The 19936-nt window shown below is 34.3% G+C and overlaps 1 protein-coding gene across 4 annotated transcripts in view; it reads right to left on the bottom strand.

The window, feature by feature from the left end:
- Positions 1–5741: 5741 nt before the first annotated feature.
- The window catches only part of LOC147398155 (AAR2 protein family), a 32438-nt gene continuing 18243 nt past the window's right edge, over positions 5742–19936 (bottom strand). For 2 of the 4 annotated variants that reach the window (XM_086447303.1, XM_086447304.1), the window contains exons 9-14: positions 18756–18788; positions 13936–14100; positions 7894–7950; positions 6601–6696; positions 6302–6373; positions 5742–5987 (exon numbers count right to left, since the gene is read on the bottom strand). In XM_086447303.1, coding sequence (XP_086303429.1) covers positions 6302–6373; positions 6601–6696; positions 7894–7950; positions 13936–14100; positions 18756–18788 — 423 coding nt within the window. In that variant the 3' untranslated portion in view covers positions 5742–5987. The remainder of the gene's footprint in view (positions 5988–6301; positions 6374–6600; positions 6697–7893; positions 7951–13935; positions 14101–18755; positions 18789–19936) is intronic. The other 2 variants (XM_086447305.1, XM_086447306.1) reach the window with 1 other exon arrangement.

The raw sequence follows: 19936 nt of genomic DNA, 5'->3' as shown, positions 1-19936 counted from the left end.
AATTCGTTATTGTTAACGTTTTGATGATTAAAATGAACAATAAGTCAGAATTGTGAATTCTTCAAAAGTTGATCATTTTTTCGTAAATATCCCAATATGTTTCCTAGAGAATCATATCAAAGGTGCTTTTGATGAATTATTGGATCCAACCTTTATACATTCAAAGATAGAAGAAGAAAACAATACAACCACTAAAATACAAAATACAGGAAGTCAGAATTTATCTTAAAGAGCGGAGACATGAGTCGTACTCAAGGTTCTTTTAATGTATTATTTGTGATTCTTTATAAGTTAGTGTGAAAGTCAATGTTATGTCTCCAACTCAAACCTCGAAAAGACGGACATAAGGAAAGGACTATCTTACCTCGGGGCCTAAAAAGAATAGTTCTGAAATGAAATTACCATACATTGTGTTTATAGTGTAACTTGAAAAAATGACTTGTTGAGATGGTTTTAAATCTTGTTTTGAACGAGATCGAGTCATCTCGAACGAGTTTTCCAATATGTTTGAAACATCTCGTTCAACAATAAGAAAAATGAACGGGAATTTTAAATCTCATCCGATTCATTGACTGGTCTATTCGTCTTGTTGGTGGACGATATCGAGACGTATCAGACGAGATTTAAAATCATGCTTCTTAAAAGCTTGATAAAGACATTCATCAAAGATTGAATGATATAAATCGAGACATGGAGCGAGGTGTGTTATAACACAGGAGATATGGGCATAACTTTTTGCACCACTATTACTAGTTTGTTGGTGTATTAATTGAAAATTTATCACTTTATGACCTATACAAGACATCATACAACTATAAAGCATGTTTTGTGAGGGTTGTCAATTGAATCTATTGGTTTCCTAGACTAACTTGATTTATTCGAGAGACCAATGGTTAGGACCTTGATATTGAGCTTCCAAAAGTAGGGTGGGTGAATCGAATTAGAGTTAAATAGTGTTTGATCTGACCCTTAGATACTAACAATTGTATCATGTATTGAAACTTATAGAAGATATTGTATAATTACAAATTAATTAAGATTATGTAAAATACCAATTTCAAATTTGATTGGATCATCTTTTTAAGGAAGAAGAAGATTTATTTTATTGAACTCAATATTTTTTAATTATTGTTTGTCTTTGACTTGAACCCATGATTTTTAAACTCGTCCGAGACTGAGTCGTATCAATTGAGTTAACTCAGTGTTAGAACTAAACAAGATAAACTCAGAAAATCATTTTTTGACCGAGATTTAGGACTCATATTCAATTTTTTTGTTTTATCTCATGAGACATCTCGAATGTATCGAAAAACTCATCCAAAACGACTCAGTATTCGACCTGAATGAGATGAGACTAGACGAGACGCGAAACCGAGTTTTAAAACCATGCTCCAACCTGACCAAAGCCCGTTTGGACTTAGTCGATTCAACCAAGTCTGACCTGAGGTTAACCAGCCTATCAATGCAATCTAACCATTGATTAGAATCAAATTCATAAGTTGAGATTTGGACACGTGGAAAATGTTGATAATTTTTTTTTTTATGTTTTTCTAATGAAGACGTCTTTATCCAAGTACAAGTCCAACGTGATGGATGAGCAAAACTGCAAGGCGTTGAAGTCCAATTGAGAAATGTTATCGTCAGCAAGGAAGGACATACTGATGTGTAGTCGGTAATAGTGTGTGTGTTTTCTACCATTGTTTTGAGCAACACGCAAACACATGGATACTGTTGGGTTCCATCATGACTTCCACCTGCAAAGACCTGACACAGACATAGACCCTCTCTCTCTCTCTCTCTCTCTCTCTGCACGCTGTCCTGTTCTGTTGTTTTGTGTTGCGTTCAAGACTTCAAAAGCAAAGTCTTCTTTCCCTATGTGGCTTTCACCCCAAGTTTCTAACGGTAACTACAAAAACTGCCACTATCAAGTTTAAAAAAAAAACAAAAAAAGAAGCGTTCTGGAGATACATTGAAATTGATGAGGAGGTACAAATAGCCATGGATGATTTTCACTCGTATCTCGATGAAAAACATTTATCATTCACCCACGTCAGCAATGTGAGAAATCATGTTTAGTTCAAAAATTTTCAAAAAAGTCTTCCCTCCTTGGAAAAGAAATTCTTTTTTTGAAGCGGACCACCAACTTTGAAGTTGGTGGTGGTCCGCTTCAAAGTGGGACACCGTTGGGAAGGTCTGTAAGGAAAGCATTGATCTTCATTACCATCATTAAAATGATGCAGCGATCATTATCACTTAATATATATTACATAAAAGATTGGGATCCGTTGACCTAAGAATGAGTCATGAAAAAAAAAAACACATGATCCCAATCCTTTAAACACAAAATCCAATGATTGAGATTTATGAATATCTTAACAACACAAATCTCGAAGAAATTTACCTTGAGGATAAATCTCAATTATTGGATTTTGCGTTTAAAAAGTTGGGATCATGTGTTTTTTCATGAGTCATTCTTAAGAGTCAAGGGATCCTGACCCTTACATAAATTACCATTACATTCTTGATATCATATAAATACCAAACTTAAGAGAAAAAAAAAATATTAGATTTTTTTTTTTTCAATGCAAAACATCCTAACCCTACACCTTCAAACAATGATTCGAGCATCTTAAAACAAGAATCGAGAGTCCATGAAGAAGGGAAAAAACTTCATCTCATAAGGATCTTCATTCTAAGCTGAAAAACTTATGTAAAGATGAAGAACAAAGTTGAAATTTTTAGGAATTAGTGTTTTAAGAGTCATTCTTAACAAAATGCATTAAAGAAGATGTAAAACAAGTAAAAAATCTTCTCTTCTACCTTTTAGCTGTTAATTGTTTAAGAAACTTAAATTTATCAAAGGTATTTTGTTTAGATTTCTTATTTAATGTTGATTCACTTTAAATCATATATGTTTATATGTTTGATTCCATTTATTTTATTTAAGTTAAATAAATTATTTTTATATTATCTTACAAGTTTAAGTAAGAAAATAGGATAAAACAAATTTTGATTAAGCTTTTGAAAAATAAACTCAATTTATTTTTTCGAGGAATGCATGCTCACCCTTCTGATCTCTATAATGGCCTGATCGATATTGTCTTCTGATTGCTATTTTTTTTATCAGACATGTTTTCAGTATAGTGTCGGACACATTCTAATATAGTGTTTGACATTCCAGCATAGTGATAGACACATTTCAACAACTGGTTTTCATAAAAAATATTTAAGTAAATGTCACATTTTATTTGAATTTTTAATTTACTTTAAGATATTTAAGAAAATAAAAGAATACCCCCCTTCCCCAGTTGAAAACAATAGAAATAATTTAAAAATCAAATTTCAAAGATTCAAAATCTAATTTTTGAGTTAAAGAATAAAACATTAACTTTGACATTTTTGTCAAATTTTCAATCCCCATTTTTTATAACCTTCCCTTCAAATTAAGTTCCAAAAAATTATATAATATCAAATCTTATAATTAAGATTTTCATTTTCAAAACCTCGTTTTACGTTTGAAGAACTTTGAAAAATTACATTATTGACACTTAACCAAATTTTCATAACTTTAACTATTTAATATTTTATCACATTTTTTTGAGTCTTTTCTACTCAACAAAGACCATCATATGGATTTGATTGATATCATAGAATCACAAATATTTATAAAAAGATGTATTTTAATAAATACTTAGAAAGATAAATGATTGATCGATTGATGAATGAATTGATAGTGGGAACCTATGCTCTCTACAGTTTAATGGGCTAATGATTCCATCCTTTCATTGCGGCCACGCCACGATAAAGGTGATAGATGAATGGATAGAAATAATATTTCATGTTCCCATGACAACGTGAGATATGACCAATTGATGGATGGATTGACAAATAGATAGAGTTGTACGTAACTACTAAAACCTTATTTGTAATTTGATAAAGATAACATTGCTATATTTCTGAAATAGGTGGGTCAATCTAGGATAACACTTGTGATTCTTTTCTCTTTGGTAATATGAGATACCTTGGGGAGTAACATAGCTTACAAAATTCGAGAATTTCTTTTCTTCTTTCCTAATGAGCTTTTGCGTACAAAAACGGTCTTTGTATAATGTAGAGATAATCAATGTTCACAAGTATTGCCTCTTGATAGATTTAGACGCGAAGAGTCTCTCTTAGACTAGTTAGTGATCACTAAGAGTTTGTAGTCGTTAAACAATTGATCTCACCGTTAGTTAAACTTATTATTGAATTCTTGGTCAACGACCATTTTGACTTGGATAAATGATCACTCAACTGTGATATGATAAACCGCCCACAAAATCAGATAAGAATGGTGAGATTCCACACTGGAGGTTAAGTATTAGAATATCGATTTGCCATAGTCGAGATGATTATATTGATGTGTTCTTTAACTCTCTTATCGACTATATCATTGTGTTTGTTTTATGTATTTGTTTTTATTTTGTGATGTAATATTAATAGATGTTTTACTTTAAAAATTCTGAAGCATGATAGAATTGACAAATAAATGATTATTGCAATTGTTTAGTACTTTTCATTTAGTCTTTATTTGAATGTTATGTTATGATAAAACATGTATTTATTTAAATGTTCAACATGATTTTACGTTACATGTTGTGACTAAATGTTAGAACGATATATTTTTTGTTGAGTAATTCCTCATTACTCACACTACCATTCACCAATTTAGATTACTTGACTGTGAAATAGTCAATTTAAAAAAGAGGAGTATTATGAAGAGATTCTTGAGGAAGAGCATGACGAGTAACCACCTCCTACCATTTGAGATCTATTAGAATTTTATGAATTTTTTATTTCTATTTGAGAAATTTATGTCTGGGCACTGTGTGTCATTATATTCAATACTATTACTTATTGTGTACTTATGTAGTTTAGAAGGATTATGTCTTTTGAGATTTATTTATAAATCTAAATTATGATCAGTATTAACTACCGCAACTCTAATTACTGTTATTAGATATGTTTTTCACTATCTTATAATTTTAGAACATGAATTATTATCATATATTATCATAGATTAAAATAGATAATCATAGCTTAAAATCTAACATTCAAATTCTTAGGATTCATGTTGGATTTAGAGACGTGAAACCTATCTTTAATGCTTTAGTTTGATTCACAATCAGTCAAATAAGGATCCATCATCCTTAATCTAGCACATCTTTTAACTTACCTATTTCCAAGATTCACCCCATATTGTTTTCCCAAAGATAGTAATGAGATAACCCATAGTCCCACTCACATATTGTGTGAAAGATTATTTCAACTCCCAAGTTATAACTTGGACTTGAATCCCGTACCTTATTTACTACAATTCAATTCAGATTTCCATTTGACATGTGTTCAGTTGATATGCGTTTTCAACACACATTTCTGGGCATCAAATTTTCATTTTTGTTTTTTCAACTTCTCAGATAGACCACCAGCATGTCATTCATCTTTGACCACATGACCGGATATATACCAATGGGGGCCAAACTGATTAAAGAAGTATATGAGAGAGAAGCTTATATAGCCGTATAAATATTTTGTTTACATGTAAACTCTTCCAGCTCTAAAAGGACTGGTTATGACATTTGGAGAATTCTCCAAATTATTCAGAAAACTTATCAAACTATCACCCAATAATAGACCACTTGATTAAATTGTGAACCGATTCCCCTACCTTGTGTCGTGCGAAAGCACCCAGAATCAGATGATGATCACAAAAAGAAATCTTTGCAAAAGAGAAGTAAAAACACCAATCCAAATCCCACACGAGATAAGATTTTATGTCCACGGATGACAATGAAGATTTCTTATTAATAAAGTCACAAAAAACAATACACTACTAGGGTTTTCTAGAGAACAAATATATAGCATCCTACATACCTCCACAAAAGTAACCTGAGATTTAGGCCATAAACACCACCTTCAACCTGAAATTCTATTTTGAACCTTCAAATCTGAAGAAGAAGAAGATAAGATTTTTGAGGATGAAGTTGATGAATTTTTATAAATCTCATTTGTACAAACAAATCCCAGAATCAAGAGCAAGAACAGAAGAACCAATTGATAGTATCTTTAATTCTTTCAGTTCTATATTCTGGTTCACAACATCCTTATAATGTAAAACGTGATGTTAACATCACATCATATCATATCATATCAGATAGATATTCTTAACCAAACCAAGGGAGCCATCAAATGTGGTGATCCAATCAAAATCACATTTGCCACAATTCCATTAAATACATGATATGTCATACAAGTGCCTCACCTAGCTTTTTGATGAAGTAGCTGGGGCTTCTCGGAAACTAGTGTCATCCAACATTTCAACGACGGGAGCAAACTAAAGAAGATAAATGGAATAAATTAGAATAAATAAAAATGAGCTTTTTGTTAACATGTGCCCTAAGGGCACATGTTAAAGTGCATTAAATACACCTGGGAATTTGATTTTTGTACCAAAAATGCCCTAAATTTTTTTATACTATTTCCAAGGTGTATTTATTGCACTTCCACAAAACCCATTAAAATATATTACATAATTCAACTCTCTCTACACACTACACAGACCTCATCATCATCTTCAACGTAGAAGCCATCCACAGTGCTATTCTGCCGGAACTCCCACCCTAAAGTGGTCTCAAGAAGTTCTTTAAGTTTTCTTGTCTAGAACAGAAAAGATTGAAGTTAGAATTCATTATCTCTGATTAAAAAACATGGTTTAGCTACCAGAACGCAAACAAAATATAAACTAGGGCTCCACAGATTGAACGCTGATAAATTTTAGATTGCTACCTGAATGAAGCTACAAATTGTATCTGACTTGCCCTCTTTAGTTTTTTTAGCAAGAGCCATGTACTGTCTAATTCTACCCACCACTTAAGAATCTTCAATCAGACATATGTTCTTAATATGGAGCTCTGAAAGAATTCTTGTAATAAAATGGAAGTTTCCTTCTTACCTATGTCAAATTAAGTACATAAACTTCTTTAACCTCAATTCCAAGATTTAACTGTCCTTTGCTAAGAAAAAAAGCTCAAGTTTGTCGTATATTGCCTTTCCAATTTGCACACTTAATTGAATTTAAAATAAAGATAAACTTGATCACTTAATAAAGAAGAGGTGTCTCAAGGAAACTATTGGAAAGAAGTGTTTGTTGAACAAGCTCATAATAAAAACTCACTAATACAAGTGTATATGATTTTCGTTCCTCCACTGAGTTATTGTTGTACAGAACATCCCCATTATGGATTGTGTATATTAGTAGTATAGTAGAACTCATCCTTTGATTGAACAAGAGAACTCACATATATATATAATATATATATATATATAAGGGCATGTTTGGCACCCTACTATTTTGTCCTAGAAGGGTTAGAAGTTTTGGAATGGGCTGATTTTTGGTGAGGATGATCTCTATGGTGAGGAGATCATCCTCACCAAGAATCAGCCCATTCCGAAACTTCTAACCCCATCAAAAATGGTTTACAAAAAATGGACAGTCCACAATTCTTCAACTTGTAAAAATGAGGCTAGAAGTTTTGGAATGAGCTGATTTTTGGTGAGGATGATCTTCTCACCACAGAGATCCTCCTCACCAAAAATCAGCCCATTCCAAAACTTCTAACTCATGTAGGACAAAACATGCAGGGCAAATAGTAGGGTGCCGAACATTTTCCATATATATATATATATATATTCTATTGCATATAATCTCAGAATAATTTCTTGAAAAAATATCACATTCTTCCGCATATGAGCTCTTAGAATAATTTCTTAATATTAACAGATGAAAAACAGCAGAAAAAAGAAAAGAAAAGAAAAAAGAGAATTGAGAAAGAGTCACAGAATAAGAATACAAACCCATAATAAAAGATCTCCATCAACAACTGAAGCTTCTAGCACCAATGGAAAGAATTCCTGGAATCATAATGTCCATTCAAATATTAAAACATATGTTTAGACTGATCATTGTTCCTTTTTTTCTTTTTCAATAAGTACAAAATTCAGTTAAATTGACTACATAAAAAGGTCCACTCTGAGAAAACAACGGGGTTCAAAATCTTGAACCCAAAAAGAATTGGAGTAGGAGCAATGTTTAAAATCTCATCTAGAGGCAATGTTTCAGTCGGAAGAAAAAGCGAGACAGTCTTGACCAAAACATTCCAAGACATTATAAAACTTCAATGTTTTATTCAAGACTGAAATCGGAATGTCTCGAACAAAATATTCTGAATCCATATCAAACTTTAAACCATGAGTAGGAGTATTCTAACTAAATAGATTAACCCACTTTTCATACCTTTTCCTGAGATCTAAATATCTGTTTTCTAAATTGTTTCACACGTTTTTATTGGAAAATAGTAGTTAGTAGGTCTAATTCTAATATTTTTATGCAAGGGTAATTATGTCCATTCACCTTCTTTTTATTTATTTATTTATTATTATTATTATTATTATTATTATTATTATTATATATCTGGCAAGCTCTTAATTAGAGATTTGACAATTCTACAATTCTTCTTGGTATCAGAGCCATTAGGATCCTCTTGGTTCTCCTTCGATCTCCTTCTTTTCTCTTCTCTATTCTATAGAAAAATCTACTAATCTAAAGCAACCTCGTTAAGTAGTCTCCCCTTCGGGTTTTTTTTTTTTCCTGTTTCGTTAGGGTTTGATCACATGCTAAGATAATTCTCTACCTTGTCTTTCATACCCTATTTTTTTTTATCGTTAGCCTTTGGCTAGACTGTTAGGTCCTTTTTTTGCTTGCGACAGTAGCACTACAGTCTGTGGAAGTTTACAACAGCACCTAGGGTGCCTTTTGAGACCTGCAACAGTGGCTACAAAGACTGTAGGCTATTGCGACAGACCCTAGGTTCTTTATGATCTGCGACAATAGCAAAACCCACTATGGTGGAGTTTAGAGGCCTATGACAACAACTAGACTGCTGGTTGTGACCTACGACAACAACTGTATTACTGATTGTGATCTACGACAGCAACTGGACTGTTGATTGTGATCTACGACAGCAACAAAATCCATTGGGGGCTGTTTAGAATCCTTCAACAGTAGTTTAGAAGCCTGCGACAGCAACTGGACTGCTGGTTGTCATCTACGACAGCAATTGGATGTTTGTGATCTCTAACAACAGCAGAACCAACTGTTGGATCCACTTGTGGCAGCTTAGTTCGTTACTTTGGTGATCTTCCTTAATTTCAATTGCACGAGATCTCCCTTCAATCCACAAGTAGCATTATTTTTTGTTCATAGTAAGCTATGACATCTACTCAAGAGATAAAAGACTCCCACACTACTGTTGGGGAAAATTCTTCTACTCAACGGATTATTAGTGCTCTATTAAATGGTCATAATTTTCAGTCTTGGTCTCGAACTGTGCAACTTTATTTGGATAGTAGAGGTAAATCCGACTAGTGATTGGGCAATACCCTTAAGCCTCCCCTCACTAATCCTAAATTTGAACAATGGAAAATCGATGATTGTACCATTCTTGGATGGTTATTCAATTCTATGGAGCAGCGCATCTATACCATGTTCATGTACCATGAGACTGTCTCTTCTTTATGGTCAACCCTCACTCAGACATATGCGCATGCTATGAATGACTCGAGGATTTATGAGCTTTATCGGGATATTACCCAAGCTACTCAAAGTGTGGCGGATTGCTGGATTCCTTCAGGCCCGTTAGGAGGAACTCTCGTACTATGAGTCTATAGTTGAGTTGTTTGCAGAGGCAGTTAGATATGTGATTAAGCGAATTGCTTGACATCAAACATACCAGTTCCTCATGATTCTACGTCTTGAATTTGAGATACTTAGAACACAGATCTTTAACACCAATCCTTTACCATCTTCATTTGAGGCATTTGCGACCATAGTGATGAGCGTCATCACCGTGTAATTTCTTCTCAGACTCAGGGCCTTGGGATTATCTCTAACTCTCGTGCTCAAGGACATGGAAGTCGAACTCGTGGAGGCCGTGGCTATGGTAAAGGGAGTGGTCTTGTAGTCATTGTAGGAAGGTTGGACATGAGAAAGCCCGCTACTTTCATCTCTATCCCTACTTTTTGAAATATTCTGTAGGACAGCCTTCTCCTCGTGCTGTTACTGTTGAGTCTGCATCAATTTCTCAAGCTTCCCTTGGCACTATCGATTTGCAACACCTCCAGACTTGGATTGCCGCCATTGTACGGGATCAGATCCAGGCTCACACTCCCTCATCTTCGACTGTTGCGTCAGTTATTACACCCCCAGGTACATCCTCTGCACTTCATGCTACTCAGTCTGGCTCTACTCCTCTAACATAGGTAATTGACTCTGGCACCTCTGACCACATGATTGGCAAGTCTAGCCACTTTACATCCTCTATCTTTCCTACTACTCATAAGGATGTTCGCCTTGCTGATGGATTTCTTACACCTATCCACAACAAGGGTACCAATCTCATTATTCCCCTGATTTTTCTTTTAACTCTGTGCTTCATGTTCCTTACCTATCTTTTAACATTTTATCTGTGAGCAGCATTACCAAATCTTTAAATTGTTTCGTAACTTTTTTTCCTACTCACTGTATTTTTTAGGACCTGACTTCCAGGAGGATTTTTTACAAGGGGTATGAGGAGGATGGGTTGTACTTATTTGGATCTCAACCGACTATGGTTCCAGCTTCTGTGCTCCCATCTTTTGGGAGTACATTTTTTCATTTCAATCTTTAGATTTAGGGCATGCTCGCTTAGGATATGTCAATTTTCAGCACTTATGTTCTTTATTTCCCACTTTAAAAACATCTAGTGGACAAAAATTTCAATGCTGTGTGTGAACTCTCTAAACACACTCATACCTCTTATATTCATCATATGCATCGGTTTAATACAATATTTTATTTAGTTTATTTTGATGTATGGGGGCTTTCTCCTGTTACTGCGTTTAATGGTCATAGATACTATATTACATTTATCGATGACTATTCTCGTTGCACTTGGATTTAATTAATGCGTTCTCGTTCTAAGGTGCTCCCTATTTTTGTTAATTTTCTTAAAATGATTCAAACTCAGCACAACATCACTGTTAAATCTCTCAAGTCAGATAAGGGGGGGGGGGGGAATATATTTCTGATGGGATTCGTTCTCATCTTCATGAGAATGGTATGCTTCATCAATTGACATGTCCCTACACTCCTGAGTAGAATGGGGTGGCAGAACGGAAGAATCACCATTTCATGAATATAGTTCGATGTTTTCTGAGGCATGCATGTTCCTAAAGCATATTGGAATATGACAGTCCTCACTACAGCTTTTTTTCTTAATCGCGTTTTGAGTCGCACCTTAAAGGGATAGGTACCTCTTCATGTTCTTCAAACTGACAACACTATCTTCCCCATTACTCCTAAAGTCTTTGGGTGCACGTGACAGGACTCCCACTCGCACTAAATTAGATGATAAAGTCATTCAATGCGTCTTCTTAGGTTATTCCTCTATGTCCAAGGGTTGTCGATGTTATGATCTAATTTCTCACCTTGTCATACATTCTCTTGATGTTACATTCTTTGAAAATGTTACATACTTTAGTACCACTTCTACTTTCCAGGACCCTGTTTTTTCACACTTTTATAGTGCTGCCTTCTCCAGTATTTCTTTCACCTCCGTCACCGTTTAAGGTCTACACTTGCCGCCCTCATCCCTTTCCACTCTTGCCAACTTCCTCCTTAGACTCAGGTATATTATCTCCTACCCTTACACTTATACCTACTCTTATTCCTTCTGTTTCTGACTCTCACTTGCCTATTGCTCTTCGCAAAGGTAAGCAAGGGTATGTTACTGATCATCTCATTGCCTAGTTTGTTTCCTATCAGGGTCTTTCTTCTATTTATCAGGCCTGCCTTGCTCTCATTGATTTTATTCAGGTTCCTCAGTTGTATTAGAAGCTTTTCGAAACCCTCAGTGGACTACAACTATGATTGCCGAGATGGATGCTTTGTAAAAAAAATAATACCTAGGAACTTGTTACCCTTCCATCTGGGGAGCAGACCATTGGTTGTAAATGGGCCTTTACCGTGAAATACCTCGCGGATGGCACTATTGATTAATATAAGACGCAACTAATTGTTAAGGGATTTACGCAGACTCCAGAGAAAGATTTCGACGCCACCTTTGCTCTTGTCACCAAACTTTCCACTATTCGTCTTCTTATCTCTTTAGCTACTTGTCACTCATGGCCCCTTCATCAACTTGATGTGAAGAACGTTTTTTTCAATGGTGATTTGACTGAAGTTCTATATATGGACCCCCCCCTCCTGGGTTTCGTCTTCAAGAGAAGTATTGTGGGAAGGTATGTCGCCTTCTCAAATTTTTGTATGGCTTGAAATAGTCTCCGCGAGCTTGGTTTCAGTGTTTTTCAGAAGTTATTTTGTCTCTTGGGTTCACCAGATGCCACTCAGATCATACTTACTTTGTTCATTGAGGATTAGATGGTCGTTGTGCCATTGTTTTAGTGTATGTAGATATTATCTTGACAGTAGATGATGCACAGTGGATTGATAGAGTAAAAATAATATTGAGTTGTGCCTTTAAGGTTAAGGATTTGGGTCCCCTGAAGTACTTCTTGGGGATAGAAGTAGCTCGTTCTCGCCATGGTATTTCGCTATCTTAGTATAAATACACATTGAACTTTCTTAAGGACATTGGTATGATTGGTTGTCGTCCCGCCTCTTCTCCTATGAATCAAAATCATCGACTTCATGCCGAATCTGGTGATCTATTATCTGATCATTCTTCTTATCAGAGGCTTGTAGGTCGTCTAATCTATTTGACTAACATTAGACTAGATTTGACCTTTGCAGTTAGTGTAGTCAGTCAATTTATGCATGCTCCACGTACGTATCATCTTGATGTTCATTGTATTTTTCGCTACTTGAAGTCAAATCCTGATCTTGGGCTTTTCTACTCATCCATTACTCAATCACATCTGTCATGATTCACTAATGCTGACTATGTAGGCTCTCTTATAGATAGGAGATCTACATCTGATTTTTGTACTTTCCATGGAGGTAACCTTATCTCGTGAAAAAGTAAGAAACAGAGTGGTTTTTCGTTTTTCTGTTGAAGCTGAGTATCGTGCTATGGCTCTTGGCACGTGAGCTTCTCTGACTTAGATCTTTGCTAACAGAGATGGGATTTCCTCTTTCTGGTTCTTCCTCGTTGCTCTGCGACAACAAGTTTGCTATTCTGCTTACTTCTGACTCAGTTTTTCATGAACGAACTAAGCATATGGAGGTTAACTTTCTCAGGGAGAAAGTTCGATCTGGTGCTCTTCAGATAGTCTTTGTATCTTCTTCAGATCAACTTGCCGACATGTTTACAAAGTCTGCTGGTCCTTCTATCTCTAACTCTCATCTTGCTAAGCTGGGTTTAGTTGATATATTTGCTCCAACTTGAGGGGGAGTATTGGAAAATAGTAGTTAGCAGTCTAATTCTAATATTTTTATGTAAGGGCATTTATGTCTATTCACCTTTTATTATTATTATTATATATATCTACCAAGCTCTTAATTAGAGACTTGACAATTCTACAATTCTTTTGTTTTAAGACTACCTACAAGGTGGCATGCGCAAATGCACATTTATCTCAAGGGCTTATTTGTAATTTAAAAGTTAATTAAAGGGATTAAATGATTTTTATTTTTTTAATTTTATAACTTAGAAAACTAACCAACGTGATTTCAGGGATGTGCGAAATGACCCTGATTATGTTAAGTTTAAATGTTTAAGGTGGGGGCATTTTTGGAATACAAATTCTGGTGTCAAACCACTTCTTCTCCACCTTCTCTCATTATAATAGTAAAGATACATTTACGAGAAACATTATAATTGAAAAATATCTCATATTCACCTTGCAAAGATGGTACAAAAAGCTGTCCTTAGATAACCATGAATCATCCAAGAATACTGACGCCCCTTTTTCCACACCAATTGTATTTGTACGGTCATTTTGAAGCCCATGCTTCAGTTGGTAGTAGATGACTCTGATAAACTGCAGTCTATATCCCATGAGACACTAGCATGCATAGGGAGAAAAGATAAAAAGGAAATAGAAATAGAAAAAGAAACAGAAAAAGAAAAAGAAAATTGCTTACTGTGAAAAACATATGATTATGCTGGAAATATATTGAATACACATTGTAGTACAAGTTTGCAATGACTAAGCATACACACATGCTAAGAAATATGTGACAATGGCATGGACACGTGCTTTGGTGTCCAATGATGATACAATGTGTCTGATATGGTGCCTTCCAGAAGCACGAAACACACATTCTAAACATGCGTTAAAAAAAATCATTGTAGTTAAAAGGTCTTTTAAAAATAAAAATAAAAAGAAGGGAAAAAAGAAAACATCTTCATAACCATACAATTATCTGCATTACCAGTTCCAAGACCCGGAGAAAGGATGAGGGACAAATCAGGTGGACCGAGGGAATTAAAAAAAAGAAGTATCAAACACCTTAAGTAGGTCAGAACTCCTCAATAGGAGTCATGTTACTGACCCCACTATCTGGGAGAGCCAAAGATGATTACTGAGAAAGAACCTCCCAACACAAAAACCATACAATGGTCAAAGACAATTGAGAGAACATCAATGCACTCAACCAAACAAAAAGTAAAGCACCAACTGATACCAATGTTCAAAATTTCAGCTCTAAGTAATGCTTTGGTTATTGGAATTGGGAAAACTGCAACATTCCCTTAGATGGACGAAATATGCTAAAACATCCAATTTTTTTGATATCCTTGTATAGACAAAGCATACGCAAATTGGAGAAAACATTTCAATGTTATTGTATGAACCAAGTATCGAAGTAATGTTTTTGTCGAGGAAAAAACCAGGGCTTGGCCTGGTCGACTTAAGCAAAGCTGAGACTGGGAATTAGCATGGTTGGTTAAGTCGAGAATCTAGCAGTGAACTCAGAAGTAACGACAGTATGAGTCGATGAGGGATAAAACCATGCAACTTATAACAGTGGTCACAATCATGACCAGGTTTATCACAAAATGTGCAAAAGAGAAGATTAAGACCAGGAGAGGACACAACAGAAGAAGAGGATTCAGAATTGAGCTTTGAAGTCACGACAATGAGTCAATGACAGGAAACAACAGAAGATGAGGATCCAAGAGTGAGCTTTGAAGTCATGACAATATGAATCAATGAAGGAGGAGTCACGCGAGAGAGAAAACCATGCAATTTATAATAATGACCATGATCATGACCAGGTTTGTAGCAAAATGTGCAAAATAAAATATTAAATCAATAAACCTACTACCAGAGGGTCCAATACGTCTACAACCACAACTTATATCATTCCCTAACACAAGTTTCAGGAAAGTAACCAGAATCAGAAGCCAAAGCAAATCTCTCATGAATTCTGGGGGCCAGAGAAGACATGATTGCACGATGATTCTTCTTGTTTAATATGGTTGCATAAACTAATTATAGAGAAGGAAGTGGCTTCGTCACAAGAATTTGGTGAGAAGCTGCTCATACTCAGATCGGGGTCCTCCCAAAAAAGACGTAGATCTGTCTCCACAAGTAAATTGATAATCTTGGCTATCTTAGCCAAAAGCTCAGAAAAGTCTCATAATGGCTGAATTCTTTCCAACGATGCAAAATGAATTCAAAGTATCCTATAACCAGACTATCCCCAGGTTAAAAGGAGCAATCTCACGATTAGCGGATAGATGTGAGCCTCATGCTCAGCCAAAGCATAAGTATGAGTAAATGCTTCCCAAAGCTCATGAAGAAAATTATATAATTTGATCGCAAATTGTGACTCCATAGAGTTAAGAAGCCATCCAAGAAGAATGCAATTGTCATCCTCCCAATTTTCAGACTCTGGAGACCCCTTTGTGTGTGTGTGGGGGGGGGGGGGGGGGGAGTAGGGGTTGCTAAATGGATCCCTAGTAAGACCCCTGATATAAATACGAACAAAGCAAGACCATGAAAAAAAAGGGGCCACAATTAAATTTGATATTAGTCATATATTGGACTACAAGATAGGAGAAAAAGATTTGGAATCCATATAACAATCACAAAGAGGGAATGGACCAATAGAACAAGATCAAGACAATCAGATCACAATGAAGACAAAAAATAAGGATATCAATAGCTTAAAGATCTGTGAAACATTTCAAGGAAAGCAAAGACATACAAAGAGACCAAATCAACCCAAAAAAATTATTACGAGTACCAAAAATAGCCCGAAGGTCAGAACTAGAACCGGTTTCAGTAAGAAAGGGCTCCACGGTAACAAAAAATAAAATGACATAACTTCCTCAATTTTTACCTGATTTGAAAACAACCACTTCCTATGGCTTCCTTCGTTAACATGACCCACCTTCTATGGTTGTCACTGGTTTATCTCTTCTATGAGCTGATCTTAAAAAATGTTAACCCAGTTTTTTCTCAACCCTTGTTTTGCATAAAACACCATCAATATATGACCACAAAATTATGAAAAAGTGATGTAAATCAAGAGCTCTCATAAAATGGCTTCATTCATCAGAATATGTTCAGTTAACTATAACATCAGCACAAAGAGATGCTGATGTACTACAGGAGCCAGCAGAAATGGTTCCAAGGGGGCACGAGAAAACTTGGCTTTTATACCAACTTGATTCTAAACCAATTAGGGCACAAAAGAAAGAAAAAAAGAAATAATGAAAACGAACATCAAAAGACAATGTGGAAAAAAGTCCTAGGATTTTAGAGAAGACTGTTTTGCTTTTTACATTAAGAAAAGTAAAAAATACATAATGAAGCCTAAGGACTTTAAATGTATCCTACTTCTACACAAAAAAGAATAAAACTACTAACTAGTATGAACGGCATCTAATAACAACTAATATCATCCAATAGAGAATAATGACCAGTTAAAATTGATGGTCTAGAAATTCCTCGAAGCAACCAATTTTGTTATCTTGGGTTATATCATATATAAGGATGGAAAGATTGAAGAGGATGTTTCCCATTGAAGCGGAGTTGGATGATTAAAGTGGAGGAGTACTTTTGGAGTACTATGTGATAAATGCATACCGAACAAGCTAGAAAAAGAAAATTTTACAAAACGGTAGTAATAAAGCTATACTTTAGTCTTCATGGAGCTGAATATTGGGCAATCAAAAGTATCGCCTTAATAAATTCAGCATAATAGAGATGAGATGTTGAGATGGACGACTGGAAAGACTACGAAAGATAAAATTAGAAATTTGTGAAAGTGAAGCAGTAGTTCCTATAGGTGGTAAATTAAGTGAAACCTGGTTGAAATGGTTTGGGCATGCTCACAAATGGCGATTACAGACCCAATTAGGTGAAATATTCAAGATAAAAGACCTAGGAGAATAAAAGGAAGACCTAAGAGAAGTTAGGACGGAGAAAGTAAAGACAGATATGAACTCCCTCAATAACAAAGACTTGGATTTGGACAAAGTGGAATGGAAGACCATGATTCGTTTAGACAGCTCCAAATCCTTATGATAAGACTTTATTGTCGTTATTTCATTCGTGTTAAAAATTGACCAAAAGTCTCTTCTTTAAAAAAAATATCTAAAAATATTGATAAAATTTATACAAAAAATATAAATTACTAGTAGAAAGGGCTTGTAAATTACATATAATATTTATTCATTAGTATAGATAATGATTGTTTAGGTATCTATTTATCATCTATTTTGAGGTTTTTTAAGCATATTAGCAAATTCTTACCAGTACACAAATAGAATCAATTTTTTTTCAAATTAGTTTGATATATTAATAACTTATTGATTCATATTTTGAAATATATCTATATATCTATATATCTATATATATATAGATAATGTGTGAATGAAATACTTGATTGTATGTTCATCTAAGAAGTTTTTTCACATATTTCAATTTACTTATATGGTTTTATTATAATTTGCATATAAATATAGTTGTTTCTGACTGTCTGCCTCCCAAATATGTGCACCCAATATAGCATAATGGTATTGATCTTCATTTCCACACTTCATATGATTGTTTATTGTAGTTTGATGACTTATGAATGTGTTTTCATGTACGTGTATGTTTTGTCATTTTCTACAGTTTTAATAAAACTTTCCTTGGCATTTCAACAATATTTCTATCGTTTTCAATTGCATTAATTTCCACCCATGTTAAATAATTCTACAAAATATCTCTGTTTCTAGACAGACCAAAATAGACACTGAAATTGGAATTTAATGCCTTGCTCTAATGTATATCTTCCCATACTTCCTTTGTCTTTGACTGGTTTAGTGTTCATCACTTCTCATCTCTTGTAAATAATATCATTCAAAAGATCCATTGATAAGCGTTAAATTTAATTGCTCCCTGATGAGAATCAAGTGTACTATGGTCATTGAAGGATTTTTCATGCCTGACATGCAAATCGGCCAATGTAATGGCCACATATAGCCTAGGATACATACATACATACACACACACATGCACGCGGCATGCATACATACATATACCAGATATTTTTGTTAAGTTCCATCATAATCTTTGTTTCCTACACTTACCAACAAAAAAAAAGATAAAAATTTCTTTGCTTCAAAGATTCAGAACTGTATCTGGTTGAGAAACTCTTCCAACTCTTGACCGCATACTTTTCTTAAGAAATCTTCAAAATAAGGAGCAGTTCAGAATATTACCTTTGTGAACAGCTGACTCCTTGTGCTAAAAGGCTGCAAGGAAATTATTTCTTGTTTAGAAAACTACTGCACAAAATTAAAAACTTAACATGGTGTTTTCTGTATGTAATGCTCATTATAGATATTTTTAATTGTATTTTCACATGAAATAACATGGTTAGACAACAACTCATAGATAACTCATTTTAGACAGTCTACATAATAGAAAAAAGGGTAAACTCAATTTATACACAGGTTGCTTCTCTTTCGATTTGTAGTAGTATAAACACTTCAAAAAACAAAAAAACACGTAACTCCACGAAAAGGGAAGCATACAGGATTTGGTGGTCGAGAAGACCAACTCACAGTAGAAGGCACTCTTGGACAAACAAACGAAGTTATATCCCTGTAAAGATATAAGATTTAATTGATCCAAGAAGCATACAAGATTTGGTGGATAAGAAGACCAACCCACAGTAGAAGGCACTCTTGGACAAAAACAAACAAAGCTATATCCCCGTAAAGATCAAGATTTAATTTGATCCAAGAAGCATACTTTCCAACCTAAACACAAAGTCCTCAAAATATGAACCCCAAAACTCCATGGACAGCTTGAACCATTAGTATAGTATTAACTTTCGATGTATTTCCAAAAAAAATACCCAAATATTTCCATTTCCACAAGACGATATATAAAATTTAACTATGTATTTTTGCATATATGTTGGAGGAAATCACTGTTCATTCCACAAAATACCATGCTGAGTAGTAAATTTAGACTAAAATAATTAAATTTCAGGTATAAAACACTATCTTGGTGGAAAATTTTCTATAAACTGTACAATTCGATCAAAATATCCTTTTTTTGAAATGTTATTGTAGAAATATTGATTGAAGTTGTAAAAATAGCAAGAAATGTAATTTATTTATAGAAAAAGGACCTATAAATTACACAATATATATTCATTAGTACAATCATTCATGTTCTAATTGATTGGTTATATTAATAATTAATGTATATTTAAATTATAAATATATATAATAATTCATGAACACTGCTAATCTTCCATCATTTCTATATGCGCTCATCATTTTCATGAAAAATGTTTTAATTCCCACACTGATCGAAATATTCCTATCTCTAGGTTGACTGAAATAGTCACCAAAACCAAAATACATTGACCATAATTTAATTAGATCTT

This window comes from Akebia trifoliata, chromosome 7, assembly GCF_017979445.1.
Source record: "Akebia trifoliata isolate Shusen 1 chromosome 7, ASM1797944v1, whole genome shotgun sequence".
Lineage (NCBI taxonomy): Eukaryota > Viridiplantae > Streptophyta > Magnoliopsida > Ranunculales > Lardizabalaceae > Akebia > Akebia trifoliata.
Note: the sequence above shows the minus strand (reverse complement) of the source record. Positions and strands in the feature narration are given on the sequence as shown.